This window comes from Solenopsis invicta, chromosome 3 (assembly GCF_016802725.1).
Source record: "Solenopsis invicta isolate M01_SB chromosome 3, UNIL_Sinv_3.0, whole genome shotgun sequence".
NCBI lineage: Eukaryota > Metazoa > Arthropoda > Insecta > Hymenoptera > Formicidae > Solenopsis > Solenopsis invicta.
In genome coordinates this window covers 8,576,735-8,588,874 of record NC_052666.1, presented here as the reverse complement: position 1 = coordinate 8,588,874, position 12,140 = coordinate 8,576,735, and the positions used below count along the sequence as shown (strand labels likewise).

Below are 12,140 nucleotides of genomic sequence, written 5' to 3'. Positions count from 1 at the left end.
TTCCTCGAAGTAAAATATTTGTTTGCCCTGAAAAGGGCAGATTATCCATTGCTGCAAAGAGATTTCAAAAATTATATCCTCGAAGTTTTCTTCATAATAAATATACAAAATAATTATCTCGATAAAGTCACTTAAGGATCATACAATTTTTAACAAGTAATGATAAACATGCATTTGCCACATTTTTCTAATAGATTGTATTGATGTAAATCGTATTAATCAATATTTTTATTTTAAATTCCCGCGTTTTGACTTATGACTTTAACCAATTGTTCAACACTCTTATAACGACATAACCAATAACATTCAGTCGACTGCTTGATATCGTCGAGTGAACACGTGTTGTGTGATCGTAACGTAAATACGTGTTTCTTCGAGTAATTTTAACGCATCGAATGAATGTAGTGATTAGAGTAGTGATTAATAGTAACTAATAAAGTCGATCCATCGGTTCGTTGCGTAATTCCACGTTTATCAATCAAGTGCAGAGTAAATAGTGTAAATGTGGAAAAATATGAAACAACTTCGAGGGATAGATCTGGATAAAGGACAAATTTTAATTGAACTGTCGCATCGTGGAAAGAATAAGCTGATCGCCGTGTGCGTAAGTAAACGTGCTTAAACTTGTTCAAAGCCCCCCCCATCCCCGGGTCACTCTCTCTCTCTCTTTTTCTCTCTCCTTTCTTTCCTTTTTGTGCGTTTAAAAAGCTACTTTTAACTTGCAAGTGCACATTTAAGTAATCTAATTTGCATTGAATGTTATTATTCGCGGGCGTACATTTATTATAATAATTAATTTATTATAGTAACGTAAACTTACTTGAAGATTTCATGGTCATCCCGATATTTGACGGCCGGATGACAGATCAAAAGACAAGTTAAATGTAGCATAATTAAGTGACAGAGAGAGAGAGAGAGAGAGAGAGAGAGAGAGAGAGAGAGAAAGTTTAAATAGAAATGTGCTGTCCATGTACTTTGTAAGTCATTTGAGCGCAAGAGGTGCCCCACGGAAGCACCCGCGTGTAACAGTGAGTCGCACCGCCCCTGTCTACCACTTGTATCCGACCGTTATACGCTAATTAATTCTTATTGTAACTTGAAAACTAAGTTTAGGACAAATTTTTGCAAAAGGAAAAATCGTCAGAATTTGACCTTGAAACCTCAGAATTTGATTACGAATATGCCAGCTTCGGGTCCAATAAATTATTTTAAATCACCATGTGTATATATATATATATATATATATATATATATATATATATATATATATATATACTGTGACGTGGCAGTTTTATCTGGCTCGCCACTTCGTCCTCCGCCTAAGCATAGCACGAGGAGGCGCATGGGACCGGGTTGGGCACTCAGCGAGAGAGCGGGATCTTCGGCGGGACTGCGTAACGTATTAGTTTCCTTTACTTATTTGCGGCTTATTTCATGTAACCGCGGGCACCTCGACAAACGACGCCTAAGGACCAACAGCGGCGAGCGAGATGGACAGCGACAAGAAAAGGAGAAGGCGATCGTTCAAGGCCGGCGCACGGGAAGCCGCCGACGGAGAAGAGGACGAGACAAGACGTGGCGACGGATAAGCGCCACGCAAAAGAGGCTCGCAAGTGACACAACTGATGGACAGGCTGGGGCGGACGAACGGCCAGGACGAGGGCCGTCGAATGCCGGCTGTCCATCGAGGAGGGTAGCGGCGAAGAATCGTCGCAGGAAAATTTTGCTGCTGTTGTCCGTGAGGACGACGAGAGCGACAAGGATGTCGGATGCCGACGGGGACCGCACGACATCTGCGGAGACCCGACACTGCTGTGACGTCACGGATAGATAAGGGCAGCCGCTGATAGGCCGCGCCGCTTGGCGCAAGGATATCGCGCACCCTGTGGGAGGGGCAGCGCTCATCGATCGCGCATCGAGCGCGATCCTTGCGGTTTTTGCGTGCGACCCGGCATTCTGCGTGCGTGGTGCGTTAAGGGAAGCGAGCGAGGGATATCGGCCTAGCTATCGGTCCCGGATATCGGTGAGAGTGCCCGGCCTGGCGAGCGTGTCCAGCGGAGAATCCCACAGGACCCGAGGGACCAGGAGGAGGACCAGAGTCGTCGTCGAGATGACCCTCCGACAATTGTGTAAAGCCACGAGATGTCGGTGTTGGTCGGCTTGCGTTCTGAGGTGGAGCCATTAGGTTAGTGTACGAGTGCGTCCGCCGCATGACGATTGAACGCACCTTGCTTCTTGGTGTTTGGCTGGCTCTCCACTTCAAGCACGAGACCTCGTCGAGGCCCTCAGCTGTCGGTTGCCGCGTGTACTTGAGCTGTCCCGCCGTAGAAGTTTGCGAACGACCGGCTTTCCGGGAAGCCGCAAAGCCCTCGCGCACGTGCGCGAGTCGTGTTACGGCCGTGGTCACACGGCCGCCCGAGCTATCGGTGCGTTGTTGTAGAGCGCGTGTTGTATTAATTTGGTAGTGCGGTTTCGGCGACTGCGTTGTCGCCGGCGCGACTCTTTTTACTGTACGTACTTTGTCTCGGAATTACGTGGTTTGCCTTAGCAAAAGCTCGGCTTTCGCATTCTGGCCGCGCCGTTCAGAGCGCGTGTGATTGGCTGTCGCGCTTCGCGCGGGACCAGTCGTCGTGATTGGTGCGTTTAGCGTAATTATGGTATGAGTTAAGATAATTCCCGCGTCCGGCTTCTTATTTTTTTGTCAACTCCTTATCCCTTTGTTTTTCTTTTTTACGTTAACCGCTATTATTTTCTTATTTTATTATATGCCGTCTTTATTATGCACTGCAATATATGTGATCTTTACCAGTTACATCGGCCTAGTTTCGCTTAATTTCTCGCCTACCCGTCTCCTCCCGTAAGAGAGCCGCTCGTCCCTGTCTCCGCTATCCCGCCCCTCTACCGGTTAGAGGAGCTAGCTGGCCGCGTGCGAGCGACAATTTCGCGCTTTGGCATGACGCATTATCGCGTGTTGTAGGTCCGCGTTTGGCGTTAGAGAATGTACTCGGCGACGCGATCGGTACAATCGCGTCTGGCGCCCAATTTCGTGATTTGGTGTGACCATCTTTATCGGTTCGTTTGTCGCTCCCGCGCGTGTTTCGCGCGTAATTCCTTTGTTTTATCGCGTATTTCGCCGCTGCCCTCCGGCGTAAAGTAAAATACGTGACAATACATATACAGGGTAGTCAAAAAGTATCGGACCCCCCCAATATTTCCGTTCCCTTGCATTTTACAAGAAAATGTTTCAGACAAAAGTTGTAGGGTTTAAAAAGATCTATTTACTGATCTTATCAGTGTGACCTTGGATGGCGTCGCCAAGGTCATATCAAAATTACATTAACTTTTTTAAATGGAACACCTAACTTTTTATTGGATATTCTTGTGCTTATCTCGAGACCTTCCCAAAATACTACAAGAAAGTTTATTTTCGTTAAGCACTTTCCGAGTTGTGAGGCTTGAAAGCTACAGTGTACTGTAGTGCTCTTGCCTTAACTGGCCGGACACACGCCACACTTGCCTTAACTGGCCGGACACACGCCACACTTGCCTTAACTGGCCGGACCCACACGCCACTCTTGCCTTAACTGGCTGGACCCACACTACAGTACACTGTAGCTTTCAAGCCTCACAACTCGGAAAGTACTCAACGAAAATAAACTTTCTTGTAGTGTTTTGTAAAGGTCTCGAGATAAGCTACAAGAATATGCAATAAAAAGTTAGGTGTTCCATTTAAAAAAGTTAATATAATTTTGATCTGACCTTGGCGACACCATACAAGGTCAAACTGATAAAATAAGTAAATAGATCTTTTTAAACCCTACAACTTTTGTCTGAAACATTTTCTTGTAAAATGCAAGGGAACGGAAATATTGGGGGGTCCGATACTTTTGACTACCCTGTATATATACTACTGTGTCCAAAAAGTAAGGTGACATTGCATTTATTTCAAAAATTTTTTATTTATTCTTGCAAATCAATTTCGTCCCCTTCAAAGTAATCCCCCCCTGATATAATACACTTATTCCAACGGATTTTCCAATCTTCGAAACAGTTGTAATAATCGATTTCAGGAATGGCCTTTAGCTCCTTCTTCGCAGCGAAACGGTGTCCCCGGAGCGGCCGCTTGAGTTTGCTGAATAGCCAGAAGTCGCATGGAGCCAAATCAGGTGAATACGGTGGTTGTGGAACGATATTAGTCGAGTTTTTGGTTAAAAAATCACGAATCACCGTTTCGAGTCGATAGAAGAGATTCAAGCCGCTGCGAAGAAGGAGCTAAAGGCCATTCCTGAAATCGATTATTACAACTGTTTCGAAGATTGGAAAATCCGTTGGAATAAGTGTATTATATCAGGGGGGGATTACTTTGAAGGGGACGAAATTGATTTGCAAGAATAAATAAAGAATTTTCGAAATAAATGCAATGTCACCTTACTTTTTGGACACAGTAGTATATATATATATATATATATATATATTGTCACGTATTTTTCTGACGCCGGAGAGCAACGGTGAAATACGCGATCAAACAACGGAATAACTCGCGAAACACGCGCGGGAGCGACGAGCGAACCGAGAAACACCAAACGCTCGCACCAAATCGCGAGATTGGGCGCCAGACGCGATGATACCGGTCGCGTTTCCGGGTTCACTTTTCGACTCCAAACACGGATCCACAACACGCGAGAATGCGTCATGCCGAAACGCGAAATCGTCGCTCGCACGCGGCCAGGTGTCGCGCGGTCCCCGCCGGCATCCGACATCCTTGTCGCTCTCGTCGTCCTCGCGGACGACAGCAGCCGAATTTTCCTGCGACGATTTCTTGCCGCTACCCTCCTCGATGGACAGCCGGCATTCGACGGCCCTCGTCCTGGCCGTTCGTCCGCCCCAGCCTGCCCATCAGCCATGCCACTTGCGAACCTCTCTTGCGTGGCGCTTATCTGTCGCCACGTCTTGTCTCCTCCTCTCCGTCGGCGTTTTCCTGTGCGCCGGCCCTGGACGATCGCCCTCTCCTTTTCCTGTCGCGGTCCGTCTCCCTCGCCGCTGTTGGTCCTTTGGCGGCGTTTGTCGAGGTGCCCGCGGTTACATGAAATAAGCCGCGAATGTGTAAATAAAATAATACGCGACGCAGTCCCGCCGGAGATTCCGTTCTCTCGCTGAGTGCCCGACCCGGTCATACGCGCCTCCTTGCGCGAAGCTTAGGCGGAGTGGCGAGGCAGCTAAAACTGCCACGTCACAATATACAGGGTGAGTCATTTTAATCTATGTACCCGAATATCTTCCAAATAACGGTATCTACAAAAAAATGGTTTAGATAAAAGTTGACCAGGACCGAGGGGGTCATTCAATTGTACCATTGGTTTTGACCTTGAGGTCAATTTTAAAGGTTATTTCAAGGTCACGATGGTTTTTGTAAATGGGACAACCTATTTTTGACTGCGGATTTCGAAAGAGCGAAAAATTTTACATCAATCTCGTCTTATGAAAAAATTGTTTTTGCGACCTTGGAAAGGTAAAAAATGAAGGTAAAATGCCTGAAAAACGACTGGTGTACTTTTTCTGAAATGACGTGGTTCTCTGGGTAACACAAATGTGCATAATGCTTAAACAAAGTCATGAATGTAAAATGAATGTAAAGTGAATTGTAAAAGTGTTAATCACTTTGACTAGCTTGACCTTGAGGTCAATTTTCAAGGTTGTTTGAGGCTCATAACGCATTTTTTTATTAGTAAAACCTATTTTTGACCGCAGAACCTGTTTCTTGACAATGGGCTCTTAAACAATGGCACTTTTTACATGAGCATAAGGATTTTTTAGTTTTTCGACCTGACCTTTTGAAGGTCATATCACGGTCATATCAAGGTCAAAAGCACTTTCATCTTACTTTTAGCGTTACCCGGAAACAACGACGTGGACGTAGTAAGTTCTGTTTCCTTTAGGGTGCTTGATTATCGTGCGTCCCCTTGCCTTTCACGTCGGGGTGCTTAATTATTGTGAGTCCCCTCGCCTCTCACTGACACTGTAATTTAAATGAATTACCCACGGAGTAATTGTTAAAAATTACCTCCGTTGGCTTCGAGGCATAACTGCAATCTGTTTTGAAAGCTATCCACAATTCTAAGCACGGTAGCTCTAGAAATAGCTGCACAAGCTCTACGAATGCGGTCTATAAAATCATCTCTTGTGGTTGGTCGTTTAGCAAAAACATTTTTCAAGTATCCCCATAAAAAGAAATCAGGCGACGTCAAGTCTGGTGAGCAAGGAGGCCATTCAACTGGACCCCGTCCAATCCATCTGTCATTGTAACTAGCATTTAAACAGGCACGTACAATGAGTGCATAATGTGGTGCAGCACCATCTTGTTGAAGCCACATTCTTACTCTTGTTGCTAAGTCAACATCTTCTAATAAGCCTGGTAAGTGATCTCTTAGCAACGATAAGTAACTGTGTCTATCAACGTTCTCTTCAAAAAAATAAGGTCTAATCAAATAACCATTTACAATGCCGCACCACACCATAATACTCCATCGACTTTGATGATCTGTTGGCCTATACCAGTGGGGATTAACATCTGACCAATAATGGCAGTTGTGTCTATTAAGTTGTCCGTCACTATAAAATTTAGCCTCATTTGAGAAAAGCACATACCTAAAGAAATTAGGATCATCGTGTAACATTTATAAAGCGCACTGGCAAAAAGCAATACGCATCAGATGATGATTAGGCTGTAAAGCTTGCGTAAGAGTGATGTGGAAAGTGTGATAATTTAGAGCTCTTAAAATTCTAACAACAGTTCTTTGTGGTATACCTATTTCCATTTCAATCTAGCGAGTACTAACATGAGGATTAAGGTGAAGTATTGCTAAAATAGTTACAGCTCGCGCATCATTTTCCTCATATTCATAATGTTGACGTTGACGAACAAGATGTCCATTGCGAGCTCTTTGGACTAAACTACGTATTGTCATATCAGTTGGATGTCGCCTTTCAGGAAAACATTGAGCATAAAGCCTTGATGCTGCATTGTAATTGCTATGACACTCCCCTAAAACTAATATAATATCAACAATCTCATTAGGACTATAATCAGCCATTCTGGAAGGGTAACTTGTGAATATAATTACCTACATACCCTGTATGTATGTTTGGAATTTTTTAATTTAAGCAACTTTAAATAGTAAATTTTTCAATTATGCAGAAGTGAGTAAGAAAGAAAAGGAATAAAACTCTATTATAACAATAATTATAAATCTTAAATCAAAAGTAATTGTTTAGTTTTTTTCAATCGTTGATTATTAGCATTAGGTATCGCAGTGCTGTCAGCTACTTGCAACTTTCGGCCGGATTCTTCGACGCACGCCTATTGCTCCCCTCCCACCGCTCGCGCCTTAGCAACGGCGCCGCCGGACGACGTAAGGAGCGCGATACATCGTCTCAGGATCGTGCGTTATGCACTCATTGTACGTGCCTGTTTAAATGCCGTTTACAATGACAGATGGATTGGACGAAGGGGTCCAGTTGAATGGCCTCCTTGCTCACCAGATTTGACGTCGCCTGATTTCTTTTTATGGGGATACTTGAAAAGTGTTCGTTTTTGCTAAACGACCAACCACAAGAGATGATTTTATGGACCGCATTCGTAGAGCTTGTGCAGCCATTTCTAGAGCTACCCTGCTTAGAACTGTGGATAGTTTTCAAAACAGATTGCAGTTATGCCTCGAAGCCAACGGAAGTAATTTTGAACAATTACTCCGTGGGTAATTCATTTAAATTACAGTTTCAGTGAGAGGCGAGGGGAGTCACGATAATCAGGCACCCCGACGTGAGAGGCAAGGGAACTCACGATAATCAAGTACCCTAAAGGAAACAGAACTTACTACGTCCACGTCGTTGTTTCCGGGTAACGCTAAAAGTAAAATGAAAGTGCTTTTGACCTTAATATGACCTTGATATGACCTTGAAAAGGTCAGGTCGAAAAACTAAAAAATCCCTATGGTCATGTAAAAAGTGCCATTGTTTAAGAGCCCATTGTCAAGAAACAGGTTCTGCGGTCAAAAATAGAGTTTACTAATCAAAAAATGCGTTTTGAGCCTCAAACAACCTTGAAAATTGACCTCAAGGTCAAGCTACTCAAAGTGATTAACACTTTTACAATTCATTGACTTTGTTTAAGCATTATGCACATTTGTGTTACCCAGAAAACTACGTCATTTCAGAAAAAGTACACCAGATCGTTTTTCAGGCATTTCACCTTCATTTTTGACCTTTCCAAGGTCGCAAAAACAATTTTTTCATAAGACGAGTTTGATGTAAAATTTTTCGATCTTTCGAAATCCGCAGTCAAAAATAGGGTGTCCCATTTAAAAAAACCATCGTGACCTTGAAATAACTTTCAAAATTGACCTCAAGGTCAAAACCAATGGTACAATTGAATGACCCCCTCTGTCCTGGTCAACTTTTATCTAAACCATTTTTTTGTAGATACCGTTATTTGGAAGATATTAGGGTCCATAGATTAAAATGACTCACCCTGTATATGTATATATTTACATATATTGTTACGTATTTTTCTTACGCCAAAGAGCTCCGGCAAAATACGCGATCAAACAAGGACAAAAAATTATACGCAAAACGCGCGCGAAAGCAACTAAAGTACCGATATCCAAGTTTACGCTAAATCACAAAATTGGTCGCCAGACGCGATTATATCGGTCGTGTCACCGAATCAGATCTCTAATACTAATCACTAGTAAACACTAGTCTATACCACGCAATGAATTATCAGGCAAAAACGTCGCAAAAAGTGAGATACATATCGGATGAAGGAAGACAAAAACAGATTTAATAATGAGCATTTGGTCTAATTAGCTTTGTTTTGTTATCTTCATTCATATGTACTTTGGTAATCATGCGTTGTAACATTTAAAAAATTTAATGCACAACATTTTTACCCCAGCAGCACACGAACGTCGTGTGAACGTTTGGGGAACGAATTTTTGTTCGGCGTGCGCGTAATCGTCCGCCCTCAGAACCAATGAAACGAAAATCGCCGAGCCGCTATCAAAATATATGGGCGATGCTGGGTCGTCTAGCACGCCGTTGGAACGTTGCGAGGTCGTTTGCTATGACTTGAAAATCTTTGGTCGTTGCGAGCCCAGCCAATCATTTGTCAACTACATATATTAATAAAAAATAATAAACATGCTGTTTTCAACAAAAGTAAGCATGCATGATCAAAAATCATGCAGCGATCTTTTTCGTATTAATACTTAAGCTTCTTGATACAATAAACTCTTAAATAATAAGATGGACGCCGCTCACGGACGCCAATCAGTGTTGCCCACGAGTGTTGCGTGTTGCCCATCGACATTGTCCCGAGGAGGCGCGTCACGCGGCACCACTGTCTAGCAGCACTGACGCCAATTTGGCGCGCTTCCGTTCCTCTTTTGTCTTTACTCAGTCTCAGTGCCCTCAGTTGTTGTGTGTGGTTGTGTGTCACCGAATTTACGGAACTTCGATTAAAACTTTCATTTTTTCTTCGAAACCATTGTCAATGTAAGTATTACTATTTGAACAATAAAAAGAAAGATCAGATGTCTTGAATCGCTAGAATTTCATTAAATGTGTGACGGTCGACGCGTGCTATAACCTGCATGCACAAAGGCGGATGAGAAAGTTTGGTTTTTATTTCGTATGCACATAATCTTTTCGAATTTCAGAGTGTCTTTTCAGTACTCTTCTTCTGATTGTTTTTAATTTTTATGCTTCATTTGCAGGTTATTGCGAAGTTATTATATAATCAGAATGAAGCAGGACAGTAAAGGACAGTGAAGGACAGTGAAGGATTCTCATAATTTGTAATAAGAAAGATCTCTCTCTCTCTCTCTTTAGTAAGAACTATTTTTTTTTTCAATTATATTGAAAATTTCTTCGGTCGCAAATTTTTCTTCTGTATCTAAAATAGTATCTACATAGTACTTTACTGAGCATTTTTATGTTTATATTTTTTTGTAAATATATATTTTGATCATAGTGCACATGCAATAACATTATTTTAATGCTACAATTTTTAATTTTTCTTTAATTTTTTATTTGGAAGCCTATATTCTTTTCTTTCACACATGGATCTAAAATTTTGATCTTTTTTGATATGGAATTAATCAATTAGTATTATTTTATGTGCCTAATTAACCCCTCTGTGGCAATAAGAAAATGTCAATTTTCTGTGTAAAACAGGGTCTAATTAATGACTTGATGATAATACACTGTTCCCAAACTTCATTATATGTAAGAATTTTGGTTATTTTTGTTTCAGTTTATTTCTCTGCAGGTTAAAATTTAAATGAGAATTTTGAATTAGATTGCTGCACTATGGAAGGTACGAATATTATTTCTTTCTAAAGAAAATTATAGCTGTTTGAAATAAACTATAATGTAACTCTTGGAATTAAATAATGTTACTTAATATGCTCTCATACATTTTAAGAGTAAACTAATTTTCTTTACATTGAGGAGTTTGATTTGAATCTTTTGATGCTCCTTTATGAGAGGTACTGCTGTTTTTCAGTTCAATGTTCATATTTTATTTTGTTTTGTTTAATCTGGATGGAATTAGTTTGCGTCAGATTTCCTTTTTCTACTTTTCCTAACTATTACAATCTTATTTTATTTCTTGCCGTTGATTTTATAATTATAATTTTCCATATTTTAGGTGATTATCTCATCATACTGTAAACATTATAAAATATACTACAGTTCTATTGTACTTTAAGTTTGTTTAATTGTTTTCTTTAGCTTTCTTAGTTTGTACATTTCTTATCTAGAGTTAAACCCGTGATCTACGTATAAAACTAATTTGAATGTGATTAAATTGAGTTTCCTGGTTGCAATATGAGCAATTTACAAAGGGGATTTATTGTAAGTTTGAAGCAGATTAGACGACGAGCTAAATCTGAAGCTTCAGCAGTATTTGCTGAAATCACTGAGAATGACTTGCAGTTTTTAGATGAAGAAGTAGATTTATCAACTTCTTTTCATTTTCCAGACGATAACTTAATTTCAGGAAGTTCAAATAATGATAAAGAGAACCAACAAAATAACCTTCTAAATATTTCTAACCAACAGGATAATAATTCAAATTGTAACGAGCTAAGCAATGCTGAAAATAATGTCGATATGGAAACAGATCATATTATTAAAGAAGACGTGATTCGTGTCAGGCACTATTTGTTAAATAGAAGCAGCAGCTCTGAAACTTCTAGTTCTAGCACAAGTGAGGCGAGTGATGCAAAGGTTCAGGCCGATACTATGTCTCAGAAATTGCGCTTATGGAACGTGCAGTATAATATAACATTAGATGCATGTAGAGCATTGCTGAAAATCCTTAAACCTTCACATCCCGAATTGCCTTTAGAACCAAGAACACTTAATCGTACTCCCAAGAAGACACTAGTTCAAAATTTAAGAAATGGTTCATATGTCCATGTTGGTTTGATAAATGGGTTACAGAAACGTATAAAGAAAAGTAGCGTAAAAATTGGTGGCAGTATGCGTATAGGAATAGACACAAATATCGATGGAATAAATATAACAAAGAGTACAATTACAGATGTGTGGCCAATATTATGTCGTTTTTTGGACTTAAAGGATAACAGGCCATTTGTGGTAGGGATTTTTGTTGGCACTAGCAAACCTAACCCTCTTGAGGACTATCTGCATGTATTTATAATAGAGTATTTGCAGTTATTAAATGATGGCTTGACTGTTGATGAGAATAAATATGAGATTTATATTAGATGTTTCATATGTGATGCACCTGCTAGGCAATATCTGAAACGTATTGTGGGGCATGCATCTTATAACGGTTTTGAAAGGTGTAAGCAATCAGGGGATTACATTTTTAACAGAATGTGCTATGCTACCAAAATAATTGGGCTCAGATCAGACGAGGACTTTATTCATCAATCCGATCCAGAACATCATGATGGGGTTTCACCTCTTTTAAGATTAAATTTAAAAATGGTTTCTTAGTTTGTTCTTGATCCATTTCATTTAGTTCTTGAAGGTAAAGTAAAAAGGTACTTGCAATTTATTTTAAAGGGCACGAAATCAGGAATGCGATTGAGAGGTGAAAGCATTCTTGA

General features: G+C 40.9%; 1 protein-coding gene across 1 annotated transcript in view; it reads right to left on the bottom strand.

Annotated features, from left to right (window-relative positions):
- Positions 1-2,182, bottom strand: part of LOC120357350 (sodium channel protein Nach-like) — a 15,171-nt gene extending 12,989 nt beyond the window's left edge. Inside the window, exon 1 of the mRNA XM_039447523.1 lies at positions 2,069-2,182. Within this exon, the coding sequence (XP_039303457.1) occupies positions 2,069-2,182 (114 nt within the window). The remainder of the gene's footprint in view (positions 1-2,068) is intronic.
- Positions 2,183-12,140: the final 9,958 nt, after the last annotated feature.